At 40.3% G+C, this 25642-nt stretch overlaps 2 protein-coding genes across 4 annotated transcripts in view; one reads left to right on the top strand and one right to left on the bottom strand.

The window, feature by feature from the left end:
• The window catches only part of WDR25 (WD repeat domain 25), a 736496-nt gene that overhangs the window by 198484 nt on the left and 512370 nt on the right, over window positions 1-25642 (top strand). The gene's annotated exons all lie outside the window — the stretch shown is intronic.
• BEGAIN (brain enriched guanylate kinase associated) overlaps window positions 1-25642 on the bottom strand; it is a 153288-nt gene that overhangs the window by 107866 nt on the left and 19780 nt on the right. For all 3 annotated transcript variants that reach the window (XM_049829048.1, XM_049829047.1, XM_049829046.1), the window contains exon 2: window positions 9015-9043. In XM_049829048.1, the coding sequence (XP_049685005.1) occupies window positions 9015-9043 (29 nt within the window). The remainder of the gene's footprint in view (window positions 1-9014; window positions 9044-25642) is intronic.

Here is a 25642-nt window from a genome sequence, read left to right on the forward strand (position 1 = left end):
TGTGCAAGGCTGCAAGAAGATGGCAGAGAGGGGGTACTAGGGCCAGCTACTGTGCATATTTGGGTAAAAATAAGCCAGGCCAGTAATGCACCCCTTTTAGCAAGAGCCTATCTATGAATTCAGCACTGGAAAGATGTAGGACTGAAGGCCCATTTGGACTTGTGTAAAAACTTCTTGCTCTGTTTTTTTGACTAGGACAATCAAATTTTCCTGTGTATTGAGCTATGCTGCTTTCCAAGTGATTTACTTAAATATCATTCCTGCTCTGTCTTTCACCACTCTACTTGCATTGCTTTGGGCTAGTTTGCTGGGTTTCTCATTTTTATCCAGCCTTCAGAGTATTTGACTCACTTGATCTTTCACTATTTAATTGTTGGTGTCTCATCAATCTAAATCAGAATGCAAATACAAATAAAAGCATCATTGCTATTCACAAGCTGAGAGTCAAAACTAAGCATACAATTTATTTTGAATTCAAATAGAACTGTTTCAGTGCTATAGATTGTTTGTATGCAGTTTAAAAATCTTTATTTCTTTATAGAAAGCAGCACTTTCCCCATCATGAAGGATGTGCCCCTGTCCATGAATGTACTGTTACTAGTTCCCCACTGAGTTGTTAAGAATATTGGGTAGAGCTGCAAAACATTTATTTTTCAGCCGCTCATGGATCTGCATCAAGTCTTGGAACATATTTGGTACATCAGTCTGGACTGTTTCTGATTAACTCCCTGGAAATACTACTACTTTGTTACAGGACAGAGATAGGATTCATACCGTGAGGAAATAATATCTCAAAGGGCAAGTGACCCAGCAGTTACAAATTTAAACATGCCTGTGTAAAGTCATTTGCCTGCATTTAGTGCTACTTAAATGTCATTTCAAGCACCTACACCTGTAGGACTTCTTGGCAGTAAGACCAGTTATACAGATATATAGACAATTTCTTTCTCTGCCCGTAGACTACTCTGTACAGGTGAAGCATTGAGAACGGTGTTAATTTGTGCAGTACCTTGGTTAAGCCAGCATCCCCAAGTTAAATAGCAGCACAAAGATTTAAGGCTTTTTAAACAGAAACACGCAGAAAAGAGGAGTGCTGATTGTTTATCTCTTCAAATTGCCTACTGCAAGAATTAGCTCTTGGGGGGTGGCCAGGGAAAAGATTAAGTTGCCATTCATTGCTGGGAATTCCAGTATAGCTCTTGGAAGGTCTTAAAAATAGAGCAGCTCCTTAAACTGATCCTCTTGTCTAAATGGCAGTTACAGCTAAGAGAAAAATAAAATTAGCTCATTTGTTTGACCTGATTTGTACTGAAACGTCAAAGTTAAAGCCCTTTGCTCTAACATGGATATGAAATTTGGTCTTGTTGAACAGAGGGCAGCAATTTGGGGCTGTTGTCACGAGAGTTTCTTGTGAACATGAGGGTCTTTGTAGCACAGCAGGGAGTCTCTGAAGAGCTCAGTGCCTTCCAGAAAAAGTTTGAAGCACCTCTTTTCTTCTAGGACACCCTCCTCCTCTTCCTCCTCCTCCTTTTAAAGATGGGCAAAATCAAGGTGAGGTGGTCAAAATTTGCATTTTGCTCCGAGTAGCTGAAATGGCATTTGTGTAGTCGTGATGTCCTGGTATGACACGTAAGTCAGTTAACTACTGCTTTACCCACAATATTCCTCTCAAATACCATTTGCCCTCCTAGGCAACTCTGCTGCATGAGGTGTATGTATGTTCTCTTGCACACAGCTTTTCAGTTATGATTTTGCTGACATGGTGGCAGTTGGACAAGTTCAGGATGAAAGCTAGATTTCTCAATGTTTTACAGAGCTTTGCAAATGCATATATGAAGAAAGTCACGCTCTAAGAGGCAATGTTACTGCATGAGATATGGAGGCCCTTTTTACCCTAGGATAAACATTACTACAAACGAAGCAATGAGCAGTGACTCTGTGCACTGTTCAATGAGGTGGATCTTGTTACTCCTGGAAGAGTTGAATAATAAGAGTTGTGCAGTTCATGTGAGCGGTAGAATGGTCACGCACATAAGAGAAATCCAACAAGGAGCTACACGCACTTATAATCTTGCTATCCCGCTCGAGGGCTTTGTAAATTATACAACCCTCATATTCATGAATTCCAAAAAACCTGATTATAGCTCACTATCTAGTGCCTATTTTTCAGCACATTGTACTTCATGCTAAGCTGGCTCTAGGTCATCACTAAATATTAAGACAATTCAGCCCCTTCAATTTTTTTAATGTGAAAAGCTTAATAATTTTGATATATTTCAGATGCTTTTGATTTTTAAAGAACATTGAATCAAATGTGGTGATAGAGAGTTTTTATTTGAATGCATTCTAAAGTCACTTGTGTGTAAATCAAGAATTGATTGGTAAATTAAATTGCCTAAGCCATGCCAGCAGCAGCGGAGCTGGCAATTGCAAATGCCTGTAATAGTGTTGCAGACAAGTTATCTCCTTCCTTTCATCAGTCTGTGTGCTGTAGCAGCAGCAAGCGTTCAAATTGTACTTGATTTTACCACAGAGCACAGCCAAGTGTGGTTCACAAACTATACTGCCCCTGAACCATCTGGGGTTTGCAGCTTGGAACCTCTTATGTTCTTCAGCTTATAAGATTGTTTTGTTACTGCTGCAGTCGTTGCCACTGCCTGCTTTGTGTCGCTGCTTTCACTCTTCTGCACATATCCCTCAACAGCTTTGGTCAAAGCACTTACATAAACTGAAGCCTAGTCACTATTACCAATAAAGGGGATGCACAGAGCATCCAATTTTCCCACCTTTGAATTTTCTTACCATCAAGGGTCACTGCATCTTTTGGCAGGGGGGAACCCAACAATAAAAAAAAGAAACTGTCCTGGAAGCTCTACTCCCTATGCTACAAAGTTTTGAACTAATCGCAAACACTATAAGAAAAGGACCTTGGTTTTTTTCTGAAATATTTGTCAAAAATCCCCCCTCCTTTTTTTTCCTGAGCAGTGTATAGTATTGCTTAGTGATGCACTTTGCCTTGCAAGAAAGGGGTAGGCAGAGCATTATTTGCAAGCTTGGTATCACCTAGGTCCAGCCTCTTCCCTGTGACTCACTGCAGCTCCCGGTTGATGGCATGGCTCATCTCCTCCTACCTACTTCCCTGGTCTCTTCAGATGTTTGCTCAGCTCCCACTTGTCCCTGCAGGCCACTTTACACAGTTATACCTAGTTTCATTCAACTCGAATTGTTTCTGCTCCCTGTTTCTGTCATGTTTCTTGTTTGCTGGACGCTTTTACTCCACTCAGTTTTTATCTAGAACTAAAAAGATACTATAACGCAGCACCTGTTACAGCAGGTGACCGGAGGTGATTCGTTCTATACTGGTATCATTGGCTTTTAGATCATTTTTCCAAGCAGCAGACAGCAGTTCAGGGCATAGGGTTGTAGGACAACATAACAGTAACACTCCTGCCTCAGCTGATGTAGTGCTGACTTGACTGACTAGCACAGGTAACAGTAAGAGTGGAAATGAAGTGTGATGGACTTTAGTATGAGCTACACAAGCATACTGTGCCCCTGACAGCATTAATAAAAATTCTCAGAGGTGGTAGTATAGGTAGATCAGCATGTCTCTGCACCCCAAACGATCCCAGTTCCAGGGTTGAAGTTCCCCTGGGGTCTGTGAATATATCCTTATGTGTCCATTGCTCCCATTGCTATGGTTGACAACGACCAAACTTAAAGTTGAGTGTAGTCTCGGGGGGAGAGACATGTGTGGTTTACCTGTGCTACAGTCATACCTTGGATGGCAGCATGAACTAACCAGATGTGCTGATAACAGCACCGCAGGGCTGTCACTGCTGCTGGGAGATTAAAACAACTTGCGAAGCAGAGAAAAATGAAAACCTGCTTTACCTGTTTGAATCTAAGTTAGGCAGCTCTCTTTTCCTTTTCGTTTTCTTCCTCCCTCTTTCAAAATGGACCCAAAGTTCACCCAGCGAGGTGACTTTTCTACCATAACGTCTATGACCCCAAACTCACGGCCCTTTCATGCCAGCATTTCCCTATGCTCTATTTCTTCCGAGCTTGCCCTGTGCCAGCTCTTTGCCTGTGTCCTCAGCTGAGGTTTCAAGTCCCAGCATCAGCTAGAGCCTGCAGACACTGCTGAGCACATGCTGGAGCTGCTGCTTGCACAGCCCTGCTGCTGTCCTGTGGCACTGCGCCTCTGTACAAGGCAGTGGCTCCCAGCATATCAGCTATGGATGTGAAGACAAGACCGAGGGTAAAGTAAACCATGTTTGTTGGTTAACTTTCTGGACAGAAAAAATCCTCTCCTTGTGTTCAAGTAACTATGGTAAAATTAATGTCGATGCAGGCTGAGAGAAGGAACAAGGACAAGGTGGGGATGGCAGGAAATTGCAGTGTGTTCATTAGCATATGAAGAGGGCTATATTTATAGCAACTGCAAGGAATGCAGCATGGTCTCGTGGGCATTTAGGAAGGTATTCACATTTTCACTAAACTACTGCAGAAGCTTTTCCCTAGGACTGCACGTGCCTCTTATCTTCCTTTTGAAGAAACTGATATTCCTTCCTTACCACAGATGAACTCAAACATGCTTGAGAAAAGTCCAAGTCTGAAAATTCAAGAGACTTGGATCGAGCTGCTGACTTACTACCAGCTGTGTGTGCAAAACAAATCACTTCACTTTCATATGTTCTGAAACAAGGACTACAATGAAACGAAGATGTTGCCTCACAGGTTCCTTGAGACACGGATCACTTTTATCAGAGATCCTTGGGTTGATTAGTAAAGTGCCGAAACTAATGCTACCAAAATAAAGTAATCCTCAGCTGGGGAATACCATGGTTACGTTGCAAAGTAGAAAGCCTCCTTACAGATACTAATTATGTGAGCCTGGCAGTTGATGGTGGTGATGATGTGTCCTGTTCTACGTACTTTTAGGTACACAGTTCAGCCTATTGTGGATCTTGAAAGCTTAGAACTAAGAATATTGATTTATAGAGTTTCTGAATTGTCACTGAAATTTTAGGAGTGTGTTTGAAAAAAGAAAAAGATTTTATTGAACGATATCTTTCACCTTAACTGACATTTTCTGTGGAGTGAGGTACCCTTCAGCATGAGAAATGCTAATAATCTGGTCAATATTTGTGTACAAAAATATAGCTGGGGGTCTTTTATGCCAAACCTTACGACATTATCACTTGAAAGATTAAATGTTATAACCTGTATTTCAAGCAGGATTTAAATGAAAGCAAAGAAAAAACCAAACTCCTGGTAGCATAGGAACTTGTCTTTCATTTGCACATCTACCCATGCTATAGATTCAATCTGACTTAAAGGAGCAGTTTCCAGAGTACTCGCAGTTTTGTGTGCCAGCCACCACAGATCTGCGAGGCCTTAGACTTGGAAGGCACATGCTCCTCTTGAATATATGCACCAAAGATAGCACACTGCTAAGAGTCAAAACAGGATACAATAGGTGTATGTGAAATTTACTTTAACTTAAAGATTTTCAGTCCTTGTTTATAGACATGAAAAAGAATCGGATCAAAAAACCTGTATTTAAAAGGTTGTAGTCAGAAGTAATTAATGTTTAAAGTGACTGTATAACCATACACAGTCAACCTACATAAATGCAGATCCTCAAGAGGTTTGTGATTAGTAGTTAGTCTTACTTGCTGCCTAATGTATTGGTACCTTGAGATGTTATAAACACTGTGTACTGCTAGGAATTGTTCACAGTGTGAAGAATTCATTGCAGTAACTGATTTTTCTAGCCAAAGTTTTAGCACAAAATCGCATGTTTCCCTTTCTAGAGGAAGTCATCCCTCTGTCAGGCTGAATACTGATAACCTCCCACCTCTGATTCCTACTGCTCCTTCCACCTGTGACGCTGTCATGGCAAGCCCCTGCTGAAAAGGACAGGGTGGGACATCCAGGTCACAGCAGCTCCTTGGTCTGCAAGGGGAATTATTACTCCATTACGTGAGATGAATTGCATCTTTCCAGCTAGATTCTGAGTGAAGGAATGTAACGCTAAGAGGTGTATTAGTTCACTGCACCACTGCTTGGGCTGCCCTGGCTCAGCGAATTTGGGGTTGAATAATGCACGGGTCATCAGGGGATCAGTTTTGCAGGCTCCTGCATTTGCCCCTCTGAGCGGGCCTGGACACCCCAGTCCTTGGGGGTGTGCCAGATGCACTGGGCTGGAGAATGCGCAAAGCTCACTCCAAGACTTCCAGAGCTGCCGTCTTAAAACGCTTGGCCCTGTGGGCTCCCAAGGACTGTCAGTGTGGAGCAGCTTCTCTGAAAAGTGCGATTCCCTGCACCTGTTCTTCATATTTAAAAGGCGTTCTTATGTTGAAGCGCACTGTGGAATGCAAACCTGGATTTCTCTAACCCTGAGGGTTTCAGCCTGGATGTGTAGGTTGTCCTGCTCTTCTCTCTCTCCGACAAGGCTTTGGTTTGTTTCCTTTTTGCTAATTCCAGACCCCCTTCTCCTCCCTCTTTTGCAGGACCCTCGTACTCTTTGTGCGCCCTAGCCCCGCAGCTGGTGCGGGCTCACCCTCTAGTCCTTGGGCCGAGACCACCCCGGCTCGTGCGGGATGGCAGACCCTCAGCTGGCCACAAAAAGAGAGCGGGGAAGGAGCTGGGCCCGGGGACAGGGCAGAACAAATTCAAGTATCACAAGGGAATGACTTTTCCTAAGCTGTTACGCTGGTTTCTACATGTAACAAAAAATACCTCTTTCTTTCTGGCCTGCACTTTTCCCTCTTGTTCCTTTCCTCCTTCCCCTGGCTTCAGGCTATCTTTCTTCATGGCCTCTCTGGAGCCACCGTGCTTAAAAAACAAGGTAATTTGTTTTTCACCCGTGTGCCAGACTTGGATAGCTTTAGGAAAAACCTAATTCTCTTAGGTCTGTGGGTTCACCGGCTATTTAAAATAATGACTCCAGATTTGATTGCTCTTTCCTTAAACTACTGAGGGTTCTGTCAGTTTGCATCCAAGACGACTATGGGCAGGGACCCTGGAAAAGTTGGGAAGGAGCAGTGCAGCTTCTTCTCGGGGTCCTGCCTGAGCTCCCCCAGCCCGGCTCGCTGCTCCACTTGGAGCACGGGGAGCCCTTGCACTGCCCTTGTATTGGCTTGGCTGATGGGGACCAATGTCCGTCAGAAGCAACTTCTATGCACGAGAATTGTAAGCAGAAAACTTCATTAACAGACTCCCGACACAGCCTGACCCTTCTCTTGTTGGAGTTAATAACTAAACTCTCATTTCCTTCAGTGGGGCAGTATGGGCTTTTTCATCTATATAGTGCTCAAGGAGTACTGAGGTAAGGACTGCTGCACGCCTGACAGCTGCAAAACTAGGGTGCTAGGAAAATAGAGCTTTATGGTTGTTTACTCTTGTCATAGCAAATTCTTTCTTTTTCAGTACATTCCTGAGCTCATCCTCCTGGGCTCTGCAGCCCGTTATTGCAAATGTGGCAAGAGCCTGCATACTAAAAGCAGAGGCCAAGGCATGCTCAGTAGAGTATTACAAGTATCATATTGCATTTGTGCACACATGCTTATCAAGCAAACATGTAAATGTATATTTGTTTGCATCTTCTAAGAGAGTAATTAATGACATGAGTGTGGATATACCATAGGTGATCTCGTCTGGATTTTTTACTAAAGGCAGGACCACATACTGAGGTCCTTTCTCAGTCATTACTCAGGAAAAACAGCTTTAACATTATAGTGCTTACATATATGCAAAACCATAATACATTGCACAGAGTTTTTCTTTCAGCTCAAAAGTTATAATACTTTCATTGTCATGAGACACTACAAAAAATGTACAACTGAAGCACTTCATAAATAAATTCTATTAGAAACTTTCAGACATGCATCTTCAAGTCCACTGTAAGAGACTTAAGCTCCTCATTCTCAAATGAAAAAGAGGATTTTGTTTCCAGCCCAGAACTCATTAAACACTTTGTCAAATCTCTGTTCTTTCACATTTGCTACTTCTTCTTCCCCAGTTATTTCAAGCATTTTAGAACTTTTCTGCATTTCTAATAACTCAAGATCGCCATTACAAACTCAAGGAATCTACAAAGTTGTGCTTGGACAACAGTTGTCACTAACCAAACTGAGTCACTAGGTTCAGAGAAGGAATTTTGGCTTGTCCAATAAAACCATATAAGACCAGGGCCAGTGTTTTGGGTTGTTAAAATAAGATCCATAAAGTATTTAAAGGATAGTAAAAAGTTCAGCTTTTATCTAACACTTTGATAATACCTGGGGACTTTATTAATAGACAGGATTTGATTTTTTTTTAATTATTGTTATTTTTTTAAAAATGGGCTAGAATGCTTTCTTCTTTCTTTTTCTTTCTTAACAACATACACAAAAGCAATATCCCCCAAAGCAGACTTGCACTCGGACATGAGATGGAAAACTTATGTTTATAAAAGCCATCTCCTTTTGCTTAAAGCAGAGAGATGTGCTGAGAAACTGGTACAGTATGACAACATTTTAAACACAGAGGAGACAAGATTTATCTGGCTGGTATACAATATAAAACAAAAATCGAACACCAATGTTACAGCATTATATTGAAACAAACCACAGTAATTAGATGCTTTGAAGTCAAGCCTATATTTTCTTCAGCTCTTTCATGAATTATTGATCCACTTTCCTCATTAAATGGAATGGCAGGCTCTTGCAGTAAATGGACAAGTGACTACAACATTTATATAATCAAATATCCTCTGCAACTGGCAATAAAACATGTTTGTGTGTAAAACATCTTTTCTGAATTGACATCCCTGCAAAACAGATTTACTAGAATAACCACATTCCTTTTCTTTTGTCTCTAAAACACAGCTTCCCTCACATCATCATGCAATCCAGTATTTTACACTGATCGTATTAAGCAGAATATTTTCCAAGAGCCTGTATCGTCCATTGTGCAACAGAGCATTTCTTCCCTATAACGAGATGTAAATAAACTGTCTCACTTACCTTATTTTCTCCATCTCTGCCGCAGAGGCCTACAAGAAATCAAATAATAGGAGCAAGTGAATGAAAGACAACATTCACTCTGCAGATTTATGCATAGTTAAGGCTTTCCAAATGGTTTTCGACAAGTGTCTACAAAGCGACGGTAAGCGAACCCCACATCTGCATTAGCCAAAAATAACATTGACAGATGAACTGGGGAATAATGCAGCGCGCTGCAGGAGCACTGTATACCCACGAGCCATGGGCAACAGAATGACTCAGTTGTAGCGCTGAGGCAGAAAATGGGGAGGGAAAAAAAAAAGAAAAGCAAGCAGCAGCAAGTAACAGGTTACTGTGCCTCCTGGGTTTCAGAGGAAAAGTTGAAATGCGGTGCTACTCTCCGCTCGGTGGGCATGGCAGCAGTGCTCTGCTGGCTGGGGAATGACAGTGACTTCATCACACGTGAATTTTGAGTTCAATTCGTCATCTTTCACAGAGCCCGGCAGATGGAAGGGACACAAGCTCGTCTCCTTAGTGGGAGTTTCGAGTAATCAAATTACTTTCCTCAAGTAATACACTATCTTGACAATTAGCATCTGAATACATGGAGGCTTTTCGTTAACCCTTTCACTGCTGCTCACCCGGGCTGTAGCTCGCAACTCCGGTAACTCCTCCGGTCCCTCTGCCTGCCGCTGCAGCCAGGCTCCCGTCAACCCTTCGCCTGCGGCTCGGCACCCCTATAGCCCCGAATCCTGACATCCCGGCAGAGCCGTAGGTGGTCGTTTCATTAACCTGCCTGGTTTCTTTTTACCATATAGGTGCTGTAAATCCCTACTTATCTAGAGCACGGAGAGTCATTAATCTCTCTGACATTACTTATATCAAAATCGTAGTCTCGTTAACTCTTTGGTTTCTTTTTCAGCATTATCTCACGCAGATCCTTAATAGCTGCTTCCATTTCATTTTATCACACCGCTGGCACAGAATCTCATCAATCCCCCTGGTCTCGCTTTACTGTAACTAAGGAATGAGCACTCGGAGCAATCCTGCAATCTCTAGAGCCAGATAAATCGCAGCATCACAGAATCTCTTATTTATACTGAAGGCATTGCCCATTAATCATGAACACTTTAAACCTTATTGATTAATGGCTAACAATCATATTTGAGTATGAAATAAATTAAAGATTAAAAATAGGGAAATGTAAATTTAATCAGCTAACCAGAAGGAAATTTGTCAAACTGCCTAATAAAATATTCCAAATGACAAATTGTTGGTTCTTCATTGGGTCACTCATCTTCCCTTCTTCTCATTTACTTTTGATTTGTCCATTAGATAAGTTGTCAGTCAGGCTAGTGTTCCTGTGTTCGTGTGATACTTTCTGATGATTTACATTAAGGATTTGGGGCATTTGCCGTAACTTGGTACACAAGAAGACAGCTGCAGGAAAAGCCCTCCTCAGCTTCCCTGTAACAGATATAATACACGTCTTATGTGGTCCCTGCATGTCTGTTGGAAGCACAGGGATGCCCACGACAAATCCCAGATTTTGAGATTAAAAATCTAACCTAGGGACCCATAATTGCTTTCTCTGATTTGCATCTATCCATTGAATCCATGTGTATTCTGCAGTATGCAGGAAATAGTTTAAACATTGCTGACCAGAAAATGAGCCGCAGGGGCTTTCTCCCTGGGCGTGGGAAGCTACTGGCAGCCCTGTGGTCTTGCCGGTTTGGTTTTGTGGAGAAGAACTCTCAAAAACTGCCCTAATCATCATGTTCCTGTCATTCTGGGGAGACTGGACATGGTTTTCTCCGGGGCCGCTCACTATTGCTTTGCCTTGAACTGTGGGAGTCACCCATGAAGACAGAGTACTTGGAATATGTGACTTCAGTCCTTCAGTTATGGCAGTATCTACAGTCATAAAGGGAGGCTGCCTGGCCTTGCTTTTGCCTAGTACTTTGAATATTTCTGTACTCACGGGGTCGGGGTGGGGGTTGTTTTGTGTGATTAAAGCGCAGGATGGAGAAGCGGAGCTGTAGGCTGGCTTTCTGGCTATACTCATCTGTGAATGCAGGTGAGTCACTGGCTGCCAATCCCGACAGGAAATTAGTGGGGAAAAAAAGCACGGCAAATGCCTGACACCAAAACAAACCAGAAAACTAAACCAAGCTGCAATTACTTCCATATGAGCTATTCACCACCACCTTTTTACGGTAGGGCTTTTTTTTTTTTACCTCCTCACAGTAAAAGCTGCTCGTTTTGTCTAACATGGCCAATTTTCCTTTGGACCATTGGGGATGTTCTCCTCTGCCTTTCCCTGGCAGCCTGTGCAGAGAAGAGAGGGCTCCTCTCTGATGTGGGAGCAATGGGTTCAGCTCAATCCTCCTTGAGGAGGATGCTCTGACCGAGGTCAGAGCCCTTTCTGGGCTGCAACACTGCAACGCTCTGTTACTTCTTTTGATGGGGATCCGCTTCTAGTAAATAAATACGAGCACACGAAAGGACTAGACCCTGCATGTTTTTCAAGGGAATGCCCTAGCTTTCAGGCTAGAGAGTCAAACGAGCATATAGGAACTTGAGATGGTGAAAACAAAGATAGGAGCATCTGTAGAAATGTAGCTTTCATCTCAAGCAGTTTATTTTTTCAGATAATTGTGTTCTTTAGGAAAGTCCTTTTTTCATCCTTTTTCCTCTCTTCTTTTTTATTTTTTCTTCATTTCTTTTTTCCCTTAAAAAAGCCTTAGCAACTCAAAATTATTTTAAAAGTCTGTGGTCTTCTGAAACAGCTCTGTTTTCACAAGGTGACATTTTTACTAAGGCAAAGTTGCTGTTTCCTAGCCCGATCCCTGCCATTGATATAGCCTGTGGAAGTTTAGAGGTTACATCGTCCTCCCACTGCTCTCTATGAAGGCTCCTATCTGAAATATCCTACTGAATTGATTTTGAAATATATTCTAAGCAGCTCTGAATTGGCCATTTTTCGGAGCAATCTTGTCCTGAAAGTCTTCTGGGACCTATTTCAAGCAGAAAGGCTGAAGTAAAGGTTGGTATAAGAATGTCCTTATGGTATGTCATTCATTAGTTGCTGCTTGCTAGTGGGTTGATTCATTCCAAGTGCTTCTTGATGCCTGAACTGAGCAGTGTGATTGAAGCTGTGGGATTTTTTTTTTAAATAAAATATTTTTAATTAAGATTGGTAATTACCTTTAATTACAGAAATATCAGATGTGATTGAAATACCTGGGGTTTTTTTAAACAATATCAATGCAGTGTGACTAAAGAATTTATTTAATCAGCCTAAAAATAACAATTTTTGTTTTTAACAAAAAAGTTGGCCTCAGTAACTTCCATATTACTTCCATATTCCACATCCCACAATTCCATATACAGTCTCCTACTTAAAATACTGAGAGTGATTTGAAGATATTCCTTTTTATAGAAGTACTTGGGGTGGCAACTTTGCCTGGAAGCACTTTCAGGCAATGCCTAAGAGTACTGGTAGAAACTTGACTTGTTTCTGAGTATTTGAAGAAAGCAAGTGTAAAACACAGAACAACTGTCAAGACTCTCTTTTCTGGAAGTGCTGAGCATTTAAAAGTCCATTTTGGAGCAGATATTCAAAAGGCAAATCAGTTGTCTTTTTTTTTTAAATCCCCTCCTGCTTATTCTAGATTGCAACTTGATATTCTTTGATATTCTTTGAGAACAAAGTCATTTGCTGGCTTGAATGAAAGCAGGGATGCTGTTAATGGAAACCCCAGGAAATTTTACTGTGGCTTTTTTTCCCTTTAGAATATGGTTGCTATTTTTCAGACAGCATGACAACCTCTGAGTTGTTTTCAAGTCAGCAGAGTGAATGAAAAATACTGTGATGCCCTAACTTTTTATCTCCCCATGTTTGTTTAATGAGTCAAACAACCTCAAGACAATGGCAGAACATTCTTAGTCATTGACATACATAAAACTTAATATAGTGATCCAATTCTTTGATTTTTTGTTATATGATTGGTGTCTATAGTGTTGATTATTGAACCAAAACCTTTTTAAATAAAATAAAAAGTCATGCTGATAGTCTATCTATCATTCTGTTCAATTCACATGGTGACTGTATTGGTAAAATACTGTGTTTATGTTTTATTTCCTTTATTGTATTATTACTTTCTGAAGGACAAGTAATCATGAGATTTCAGATCTTCCAGCTGTCTAATAAAATTTCCTTCATCTAAGATCTTGAGGTCAATTTTCATCCTTCTGCATCTTCCCAATGTATGTGTGAAAAAGGTGGAATAGCCTGGATGTGACATCTTTTTTTTAATTATTATTATTTGTTTTCTTGGAAAGAGACATTTCATTTTAGAGGGAGGTACAGGACCCAGAGGCTGGCTCAGTGCTTACTAGTCTTCCCATTGAGTTCAGTGGACTTTGGATTGGCATGTTGGCTAGCTGCTATCAAATGTATGAGAAAAGAAAAAATAGTAGGAAGTTACTGCAGCTCATTTAGTCTGCCTGTTATTACTCTGACTTGTTTAGTATTGTGAGACTTGCTTTTACTTCTGTGGTGAGGAAAGCTGTAAATGAGAGTTCACTCACAACTAAATTCATCTAGACTTCTGGTACATTTGTAAACTGTCACATGTTTTCCATCACAGCTATTTCACTTCAGCGTTTCTTTTGTGCTCACAGTTGTACTAAAGTTTTATTGGTAGGAACCACTGTGGCCATCTTCCCTTTTTTCCCCCTATAGAGTACAAAAGTAAAAGATTTGATTTAATAAAATTTACAGACTACATAATTTGATAGGATCAATCTTTAAATAGACTCTTAATCAATTTTTAGAGATTTCTTTGTATAGGCTTTAAAGTACCACTGAAGTGACACCTGAAGAAAGACTAAAATTTAATCTATAGAAACTTTAATAGAGCTGGAGGAAGTGTCTGGCTGCATTTGATTTGGCTTCATGTTTTGAGTGTATCTAATAGATGTTTATGAGAGAAGAAGAATCTTTCTGTAAAACTCTTGCCTGAAATTGTCATGGAGATACAAAGAAAATTGAGTCCAGTTCTCCACGGTTGCCACTGTAATAGACATTTTGTTCAGAAAGCACGTCCTCCAAGCATACCTCCACACCGCAGGCCATAAAACACCTCCACTATTCTCAGACCATCTGAAGACAGTTAGTATATAGAAGGTGAAGAAGCTTAACGCTGAGGGAAGAAGGCAGAAGAGGACAAGACTAACATCCTATATCCCTGAAATACTAAGGAACTTGTTGGGACCATTGGCCATTTTCCCCTGGAAAGAGGAACATCACACATACTAGAAAAAATGGGAGGGTTTCATCAAGCTGTGGGGTTTTTGCATGTCTGGCCTGAGGAAAAGCACCTGTCAACCAGTTTAGACATAAGTAACCATGAGTAAGATATACCAAATCTCTCAACGCCACCAAAAGTAGCATTGCACTTTCCCAGCATTTACTCCTCATCTGGGACCAAATTCTCATGTTTCTTAGGGTGAAAGAAGAAATCCTCCACAGCAAAATTAGTTGGCAAATGGAAGCTCAGATGTTTGGGACTAACTGCATACAAAATGGACCCAACTCAGTAAAGAAATAGATAAATTGTCTTTTTAATTCTTAGAGCAGATGACTAAGTTCAACACCCAAAATTTTCACACCACACCTGAATGTGCATCTCCACAACACCACTAATCTGTCATGTAATGTCTGTAAGGTGGCTGGGCTCCATCTTGAAAGAGTCAGATTATTTTTTTTCCCCCCTGTGTGGTCTTGAACATTACTAAACTGATTGAAATCAGAGGGTGATTCTAACCATGTTAAATTTTGTATGACCAGTTTATCTCTGTTTGATCTTGTACCAATTTTATGTTTAAAGCTTATTACTCCCACCCTGTTTTTAAATTCCCATATGCATTTATGAAGAGATGTCTTATTTGAGAGGGAAAACAGGACATGATTCTTTGACTGCTGTCATAAGATTATACTCCTTTCCCTCAGTAATTTCAGTATCCCTTCTCTGGATCTATTCCAAATTAACTTAAATCTGATTTGAAAGTGGGTGATCAGAGCTGTATACCATGTACAAAACACCTTGGTACTACCTTGTAGAATAATATGAATGCTTCAGTGACTCTAAAGAAAATATATCTGCTGTGCATCTTAGGCTTGTCTCAGATTTCCTGTGGTTCTGTCACACTTGGAGGCTCATAGCTGTTTTACAGTCTAACAGTACACCTAGATATCTGTTTCTCTGCTGCCTCCAAATGACGAGCTCCATACATGAAGCCTTTATGTGGATGGCTTTGTGTTAAGTTTCATCCTGTTTCCATTACTCTTCTTGTAAATAAAACAGTTCATATATGAGCTTCCTAATTGTTGTCAATACCCACAAACACCGTTCTCATTTAGGCAAACCTGTTTATTGACTCAAAGTCACTAATAAATATTTGTAACAAGATGTGTCCAAAAATTTCTTCCAGAGTTCCAATAACCTCTTCCCAACCTGACAGACTTCCTTTTTAACATGTTACCTTTTTTTTTAAGAAATACAATTTTCATTCAGGGTAATAATCTTGAATTACTCTCCATTATATCAGTTTTAGACAGTAATTCTCAGCTGAGCAGTTTATGAACTACTTCATGCAAATCTAGATTGATCAGGACACGTTCCTTGAGTATGAAATCCATTCTCTTAACAAAAAGTTACTTTTGCTAAAATTGTTGCATGTTATGCCACTTCCCTGCATCTTTGATTGCTCAGCTTGTTTGACCATGAAGCCTTCGCTCCACTTCATGTTATATTTTCTTTTTACCAGATAGAATATAACTTTTGAACCAATGTAAACAGTGAAAAGCTTTGCTTCTGAGCTTGCTGCTTCATGTGTCGATCGATCTGGATTTTGGGTTGGGGATTACCACAGGATGCCTGAAATCACCAGGGTGAATAGGCTCAGTTTGAAACTGCCTTAATTGTGGTTGTTTCTGTTAAACCTTCCTCATTCTTAATGAGATATCCTACAGTTATTCCCATGTTCACTATCATTCTTACTGAAAGATGAGGCAAAATATCCCTTTAATGACTAGACCACATCTAAGTTATCCTGAACTTCTGTCTGACCTTCAGAATACACTACGTCTTCTTTCTTTTTTTCTTTTTCTGTCTTTATGGTTGAAGACCTTTTCAGCATTAGTCTTTTAAGAATCCTTAGCAAGGTCCAACCTCACTGAAATTTCGGCTGAAAGAGACTGGGAAATAACAGCAACAGAAATAAGATAAAAAGAAATCTCGGGCATTTTTCTCACAATAGGCCTTTAAGTCATTTGTGGCACATACTGCATGCGTGAACATGTATCAAATAACCACAAATTAAATTGAAACTATGACCTACAGGCTTCTCTTTCACATGCTTGGGAAAACATAGCATTCTCAAGCTGTTTTATTTCCTAATATTTTAGGATATTTGTTTTGCTTCCTTAGTTTCATTTTCACTCTGTAGAGCCTCAGAGCCAGATTCCCAACAGCGGTAAATTAGCAGAGCTCCAGTGAAGTCAAGCCTTGCTGATTTATACCACTAGAGGGTCTGCTCTTAAATGGCTGTTTCGGTGAGTCAAGCTGATTTCTGTCATACCCAATACTCTCAGCTAGCATGAAATGCCATAGTTCCTCTCAAAAGACAGTCCCAAAAGAATGTGCACCTCTTCTCTATGTCGCTTGGCAAACCATCCAGTGAAACCTGAACAAAGACTGTCAAAAACAGGAGGCTTCCTGCCTTAAAATGACAGTTCAGACTCCACGTGAATTGTTCAGTATGCTTTTTCTCAATCAGATAGTTTGAACCTGTGCATGTAATTAATGTGATTAAAGTGCTTATTTGTATTAAAATAGTCCTTCTAGCCATCAGGAGATGTGAAGATCTGTGGGGCTAGGAGTTGTACAAACTTCTCATCTGAAGAGGAAAGCCTTTCCTGGACAATCTGACCAGCTAAAACAGATACATGCAGTATTTTTGTTTCCTTTGTGATGCAGAGACACAGCAGCACTTTCGTCTTCTGAGAATGGATTGAAGAACTACGTTTTCTTTACAGGTGTTCAACATCGTATGATGCCACAGACTTACAAAAGGTTAAAACAGTTGAAGTCACACTGCTTGTCCAGCTGACACTCTGTACACTTCACTATCAGCTAGCTTGACTCCAGTGTGACCCCAACAGGCACAGCATAACTGTAAATATTGTAAGTGAGTGGAGACTGAGAAGCCGGAGGAAAATGCAATCTAATTGACTAACTGGAGCCTGTGTCTCTTAAACTAATACATGGCACACTGACTGCACGTTGCCAGTATACTTATGTGGGTGTCTATATTACAGACATTGGTAACTGTAATTACAGACATTACATTTAAGTATTTAGCCACAGCAGTTGCCATTTAAAAAGCTCCTGTTTGTCAGTAGATAATGTAAGGTGGTATTTGAGACAGTCAGGTGTAACTGCAATATCCTGGTGCACTGACTTCTGACTTGTTAAGGACAGCAGTGGGACCAAAGCTTGGGTCATCATGACCCAGGATGGTATATGAATTCTAACATAGCTGATCCTATGCATTTCTGTTTGCATCTTTATATCTCTACATATGTCTCTACATACTGGAGATGTTTTGTTCGTGAATGTTGGCAACGGGAAGTGGGAGAGAGATGAGAGGGCGAGCAGAACTGCAAAATTCCTACATCCTACACTTGTAGAACTCCGTTTGTTACAAAACATGCATTTTCTGCTCTAACTACATCTACATCTATCTAGTTGATAAGAGTAATCACCTGTGGTCCTGTTAAATAAAGCTTCACCTTTTATTTTTCTTATTGTGGTCACTAGCTTTGTGCCCTGTTTTCAGCACCACCCCTAAAGGAAGGGTTCAGAGGAAGGCAACCAGAATGCTAAGACAGCTAGAAAACCCTTCCTAGCAAAACCAAGACCGAAATGACTAAAGGTAATTGTTTTCAAGCAGGGAAAAGATGGCTGTAAAGAGAAAGGAAATCAACCATTTTCCGTATTCATTGTGGACTGAATAGGAAATAATGGGCTCAAAGTGAAGCCAAAAGGTTTAGAGAAAATGTTAGGGGGACTATTTTAGTCACAGAGGTAGTTATGTACTGAGCAGATTGCCCGTAATAGCTGTGGGATGTCCCATAAAGTTTGGATGGATTTACACATGACTTTCCTGTCTTGGGCGGGAGGACAGACTAGATACCTTTCATGGTCCTTTCTGACTCTTCTGACTGTGATTGCCTCCCCACAAAGAAAGGACAACATAAACCCGTGTAAACATTTCTTCCAACAAGCAGAATTTGCTCTCTGCTTTACTGCCTTCAACATGAGTCAGTTCCTAAGGCATGATTGCTTCCGTGGGACCCATGCACTGGGGAGTTGAGTGAGTCTCCTAAAAATAGCACATTTGCGTTCATGTCTTTTGTCACTTATGAACTTGTCTGTGGACAGGGAAGAGTAAAATAAACAAGGTGCAGCGATATATCCAGACAACATCACGGATATTTCCTTGAAAAGAAAGCCAAAACTTCAAAGCTTTCACTTCTCCTGTCACACACCACTGGTGGAAAACAATATCTGTTTATTGATTCACCTGATTTTTTATCCCATTTCCAACCAACGTGTGTGGTGCTTCAAAGTTATACCAGTGGGGCTGTATCTATTTCTGGAACAACGGTTATTCCAGTGAATAATATCCATGGCCTATGATAGATCATTTGGGTTTGTGCCTGTAATTGTTTAAGAGAACTTTACTTAAGCAATAAAAGAATGAGGCCAGAGAATAATATTAAGGAGATCTTTGATCTTCCTCCTTCAAACCAGTCTCTCTCTTCGCCAAAGGTATAGGATCTTCCTGATAATATTATGGGTGAGATAAATAAAAAATCTCCCCAAACCCACAGCTGACTAGAAGGGAGTTAGGATGATACTTGAATCAAAGGAACTGGTTCTAGTCACCACTTTGGCTTATGGGCCAGGAAAATCTAAGTATGGGGAAGAAAAGAGGAGATCATATTCCTAGAAGCGCTGTTGGTTGATGCTGGTTTTCTTTTTCCCACAAGCCGCCAGTGCAAAACCTACTCTGTACATTTGAGCCCTCAGTGGTGTTAGGGTACATACAAAATATGCATCTGTAAAGCAGGCTTAAAAAGTCGCATGCCTCAGTTCTTCCTTGTTAAAGTTATAAAGTGTCTTCTGCTATCTACCTGGAGGTCAAGAGGTGACAAGGGACCATTATATATTCATAATACATATCTATGTAACATGTAGATGTATTTATATGAATAACTCACTGAGAGCCTCAAGATGTTGAAAATTAATTACCATCAAATTAATCTGTGTGATAAAAGAGGGATTAGAGAGGTACCTATTTTACAGAGAGCTTGAGTTCCTTAAGGGAGTCCCAAGGTCAGACAGTGATGTTAAAAGGTAGAAGAGACTTGAATCTTATTCTCCCAAGTCTTCAGCTAATTGGCTTACTTAATCTATCTCTTTCTTCACCTCTGTTTAGGCAGGGTATGAAAGTAAGAAAAGCTCCTTTTGACTGCTACTCTGCACTCCTGCAGAAGAGCCAGCCAGATTCTCACTCCAATATTGTCTAGTAAATAAGGTAAAATATTTCCTAAGCTGCAGTGATTTTGGTTTCTGCAAAGCCAATGTTACTGGTCTCTGTCAGCACTGCTGAGTCCAGTTGTGTCATTGTAATAATTTTAAGTATAAGGTCATTTCTACGCTGGACTTGGGTGGTGTCTTAATTGCTACAGGGTTATAAGAGGTCTTTTCTTTTTATATTCACCGCACTGTGCATTAGCATTCTTCTCAGGGGCTCTTTTCTGCGAGTTTAAAGAAGTCTGTTCTTACTCCTACACAAAACGTGGAATTGTTAGGCTTTACTGTGGAGACATTAAATCAGACTCTGGAGATTCCTTTGTCGAAAAGGAAGCTGTATTGTTAAAATTACATCTGGCTTTTGCACGTGTCACATTTCACAGGAGCATTGAGCCTGTATTATCTAGTGGCTTTGCTTGCAGTCTTTCTTCACACGGTGCTATTTTTAGATTTTCATCCTGTTGGAATTCAATAGTCTAGTTGTCAAGGCAAGCAAGAGAAGATAGCTAAGGTTGAATTTGTCAATGATTCAGCCATGTTAGTTGTTACTATTACTATATAATCTCACCATAGTGGGGGACAAATACCACATTCAGGATATATAATTGCATGGAACTGTCGGGTTTTAGATTGAAATTATTAAGTGCTTAAATATAATTACAAATCAGGTTTGAATCATTACAGAATAAGTAGAAGGTTATCAGAAGACTCTGGGGGAAGCTGTAGTTTTCCTGAAAGGAATGACAGTCTCCCACATTTACTTCAGCTATGATTTTTGCCCTTTTTCCCTCTCCCCTGCTCTTTGTCTCCCCACAGGCATTTTCTTTCATATACCTTTACTGTTACATGAAGGAGAAAAGAGTTTGGCTGTGTTGTTAGATGAGGGCAGTGAAGGATCAGATCAGAACTTTGTCCTATCCTAGTGCATGATAAGAAATGAGGGCATTTGCAGTTAAACAGAATCAGGGTCAAAATCCATGAAAAAGCTGACTCCAGTGGGCTAACAATTTGGAGTTTAATATTGTGTCATTACACTGAGCAACTGAAAAGCCATGAATGAGAAAATAGACATAATTCTTCATAGGTGAATACCTTTGTGACGTATACCTATTTAAAGAGTACTAAAATCAATGATCCAGCAAAGCACAAAACCCATATGCAGTTCTGATCACAAGTGTTATTTCACTGAAAATAGTGTGTTCTTGTGCTTAGCATAGCTCCTGGGTCATAAAGAATACAGAATTTTAAAGATCACCAAATTAGAGCCCTCAGTGATTTCCAAGATTCTTACTGTGCCCTCTCAGACACTGTAACAAAACCACTCTGATTTAGAAGATATGGGATATTTCCTTCAATTAAGTTAAAATTAGGAAATGCAGTCAATGTGGCACAAACCCCACAATGGCACCCCTGTCACTGAGTGTATGTATCCTGAGATGTTTAGGTACTGGGAAGACAAATGCACTTGCTGTTGCTGTAGCTGTAAGCTGGGAGGCCCCAAAGGTGCAGAGAACTGCAGGTGCTAAAGGTGCTGGTTTGAGGCTGCTCCGGGTGCAGGTCGTGTGCATGTATAGGAATGGAAATGGCAGGCCTGGGGATGGCAAAACTAGGAACTGGCTTAAATGAGCTCAGCACTTTCTAAGCTGGCTGAAACCTCCCAGCGCGCTGAAACCAAGTTTCTAGATATCAGACACCCAAAGTATTATTGATTAAAAAAGGATTTAAAGTTGGCATATTATAGATACAAGATAAAATGCCCACTCGGAGAAATCCAACAACTCTTAAATTTTCGTGTTCTACAAGTTTAAGGTTAAATCACAATTTTTAAACAATAAACCATAAACTTCAGTTGTTTGAATGCTGTCTGGCAGGAAAACCTGATTATTGCCAGTTTGCTCTTTGCAGTGTGGAAGATTTGCAGGACTGAAGTACCAGTCTCCTAGCAACCACAGATCCTCTAAGAATCTTCTCTTTGATAGTCCCTAAAATATGTTAATGCCACTAGATATTGCAAAATAAAACACTGTGACCCACACCTAATGAAATAACGAATTTTGATTTATATCTTCAGTCCAGAATAACAATGCACTAGTCTGAAACTGTAGCACAGTTCCAACAGTGACTCAATCCAGTTTGGGTTGCTAACCATTTTTGTTTTGTTTAATTGGATTCTCATTACTAAATCCCAATAGTGCAAATGCTTATACACATAACTGTGTACATGAGTAGTCCTAGTGAACTTCATGTGACTATTTATGTGTTTAATTACTTGCTGGACTAAAGACTTACTGTCTGAATTTTAGCAGACAATATTTTAAAGGACTGCTCTTCTCTTTTCCTCTCATTATCTACATGCATCTTATTAGGAGATTTTTCTCTGACAATCTGTTATACATATGCTGAGAAATAGAGAATTTAAATCTTGAAAGCAAAGTTCAAAGCTCACATTCTCATGGGAGATTTTGATTCACCAATTATGTTGTCCTTAGAGCATCCATAGAGTGCCTCACCCCTCCAAAGTGCAGTAAATCTTTCAGGGTGCAGCCTTGAGAGCAGGAGGGAAATAAAAAAGAAGCAAGCGTGTTAATCAGTTCAAATGCCTACTATGAGGGACAGCTGCTGGTGTGCCAAGAGACATCAAAAGGGCTACACAGATGTAAGCCAGACCAGGATGCAAGACTCTGCATTTAATGTAGAATCCCAAAGGATATATTCATGCTGCTGCATTGCTATTTTTAATGAATGAAGCAGGAAGGACCATAGTACCAGGCAGAACTTGTTGGAAGGGACTGAAATTCCAGACTTCTGAAAAATAAGGAGGAGAGTTCACAAACGTTTTTTTTAAAGGATATCCCCCCCCCCCCCCCCCACAACGAAGCCTTTCTGAAGAGACAAAAGAATTCAAGGAAGAACAAACTGTATGAAATAGGTTCTCAGGAATCTTGGAATTAGCAAAAATGGATCTTCCCATACGGAGCTGTGCTATAAAGAACACATGTATGCTAAGTCTCTGTAGGGCAGTTGTGATAATTACACAAAGGATAGCATTTCTCATCCATTTCTACTGATTATTGTTTAAGTGCCTTAGAATCTCATTAGATCAGTCTTTATTACATTCATTATAGAGGCTTCACCAAGAAGAAAAAGGCTTCCCTTTCTTGCTTTTATAGGCAAAGGACAACTGACCATTTGCAGTCAGAATATCTGTTGGCTTATTTCAGACTGAAAAAAGAGATGATAGAACAGAAGTGAAGTGTATGAGAGGCAGTGTCGTGTCTGTCTCCTCCAGAGCAGCCCTGCCTGAGCTCTTGAGTGCAAGAAGGAAGGGAACTTTCCTTCTATTTAAAGCACTTCTATTTGTAGCGTATTGAAAAGAGCTGCCACTAATTACTATGCATGTAATCAGTTAGCAAAGCTACAGTAAAGTGGAGGGGGATCTTCCAGGTAATGAAGTCCTCTGTAATTGAGGACTATGGCCTTTTTGGAGTAATTATAAATGGGTACTTCTAGATCGTCTAGATTTCTGAAACTCCTATGAAATATTGCAGACATCTGATTGTATGGTTGTATGGAGCTCTGACGTTCAGTATCTTTTTAGAAGTTACTGCAAAGGCAAGGAAAGTTCTTTCCGTGAGTTCTCTGGTGTGTGCTGTCAGTAGATGCAGCCAGTCAGATGATTGCTGCAATGGTCCAAAAGGAAAGCTTTTTACAAACTTTATTTATTTATAATTGTGATTATAAGTGAAAAACCAAGATCATAAACAGCCCTAAGATGTTTCTCTATTTTTATCCTACCGCTTAACTAGCAAAAATTATGATGGAATGTCATGACTGTAAAGAAAAATCTTTTTTTCTCTATTCAACAAGGTTATTTCTTTCTTAATGCCTGCATCATTATTTAGCACAACAGTAAAACTTGTCCCCTTGTCAGGGAAGTTTTTCAACTTCTTGTTATATGGCAGACACATTACACAGCCTGTCCTCCTTTGTGATCTCAAATGATTTCTGAGCCACAGCCCATATGTGAAGCAGTGCTATTGACCAAGGTCAGTCAGTCTTCTGTTCACATCCCAGGTGGCTGCCACTGAGACAAGAAAAAGGAACTGAAACATTAGGAGAGCCTACCGAAAGGCTATAGAGAGGAGAAGAATGGGGAGGTATCAAATAATGACAGCCTATACCTGCAAACATGTCATGTTGCACTGATGAAACTTGTAAGAGAGGTATTATTGCCTTAATAATGTGTCTTCCAGTGCTTTGTTAGGCTAATGGATTTCTGATGAATACCTGGCAAAGATAGGTGAGGGAACGGAGAGGTTCTGGCCTTTCCTGAGCTGCAGAGACATTACAGAACTGCTCCCTTTCACCAGAGGTCAACAGAAAGTCACTGGACTCTGAGGGCTTGTAGAAGAAATGCTTTTAATGTGGGCCAGGCGAGGTGCTCCCTTGTCAAGTGGCAATGAAAGAGACTGAGCAGGCCACATCAAAGTGAATTCAGCCAGAGTGTCCATATTAATTATACCAAAAGAGCTTCTGGGGAGATACAAATGGAAAGAGAGTGAGAGTCAAGGGGAATTTCCTTCACTGCCACAAGAACTGCTGTTTTGAGGGTGGGGTTTTTTAGTTCTTATTTCTAAGGGGCTGGGCATCTTTTGAACTGTGTTATGTCCATCACTACTAGGAAAACAGCAGGTTTGGGCATCAGGAAGACAAATGCATAGAGGTGAACAAGGACAGTCACCTGCAGAGACTTGAGGATATTGCACAGGTTTGGAGAAACAAGGATCGTCTGAGTGGGACCCTAATAAATTAATGAGCAGTGCTTTATAAATAGTGTCACCACATGCTGGCTTTCCAGTCAAGGTTAAATGAAGACATAGTGACTTTCTTTTAAGAAGCCAGCTAAAAAGGGAGCTAGTGTTTCAAACAGCAAAAGGGATGTTAGCAAGCTTGGTTCAATTACTTCATCTACTTTGCATTTCCTTTTCAGAAAGCCTTTTGAACTACTACTATTGCAAAAACAATTAATTGTACTCACATGTGGAGTTTTAAGGTCTAAACCTCCACCTACCCTATAACTTAGAGTGTACCTGAACTAGAAATGTCACTGTTTCTTCCTGTATATTTATGTAGCAATTCATACAATGACAATTGCAATCCTACTTCTATTTCAGTTAGGAGAGCTATATTATTACTGCACTGATTTGATGAAAAAGGCAAGGAAAATACAACTAATAAAGATTCAACTTGTTAAGCTCTGTAAATGAAGATATATTAAGTATCTGTTAAAGGTTTTGTTTTCCATTTAAATTAAATTTTGGTATCAAAGATGGAAGATGTTGCTGTGGTTCAAGACTTCATTTCATCTAGCTTCCCAAATCCTGCTTTTCAACTCATTCTTTGTGTGACAATGGGACTAGTCTGGAGATGGATTTGGGTCTTAGTGTCTCTGTATTGATACCTGTAAAACAAAATTTGTAAACAGCGTTTCCCAGTATCACAAATATGCAGAGAGAAGAAAAGAACCAGGGACTGTGAAATCTTCAGAGGCAAAAGGAGCTGGGCTCAGTAAAAAAATCACAGGCAGTGTCATATCTGTAAAACACTTATGCCTGAATAGGGCAAGGAAATGGGGCATTAAATTAGGTATATATTAAACTGAAGGCACATTTATATTGTTAGTAGTCTTTGGTGTGACAATACAGTTGTGAATATCAAGCAGTAAAATAATTGCTCTTGTGCAGAAATAAACAAAAGGAGGCTACACATTTGCCAAATGCTTTGAAGCAAAGTAGATGGGATAGTAGTCCTGAAAATCTGCTCAAGAAATTAATCAGCCTGATAAAATGGGGACAGGCAGACCAATAAACAGTAAAGCATATAAGCAGCTACATAGTATGTAAGGGTTTTTTTCTTAAAATAGCTTTCTGGATGTCCAAAAAAGAAAGAGTCACAGTGAGAGTCTGAACCTCAGGGTAG

The sequence above is a fragment of the Accipiter gentilis genome, chromosome 25 (assembly GCF_929443795.1).
Source record: "Accipiter gentilis chromosome 25, bAccGen1.1, whole genome shotgun sequence".
NCBI lineage: Eukaryota > Metazoa > Chordata > Aves > Accipitriformes > Accipitridae > Astur > Astur gentilis.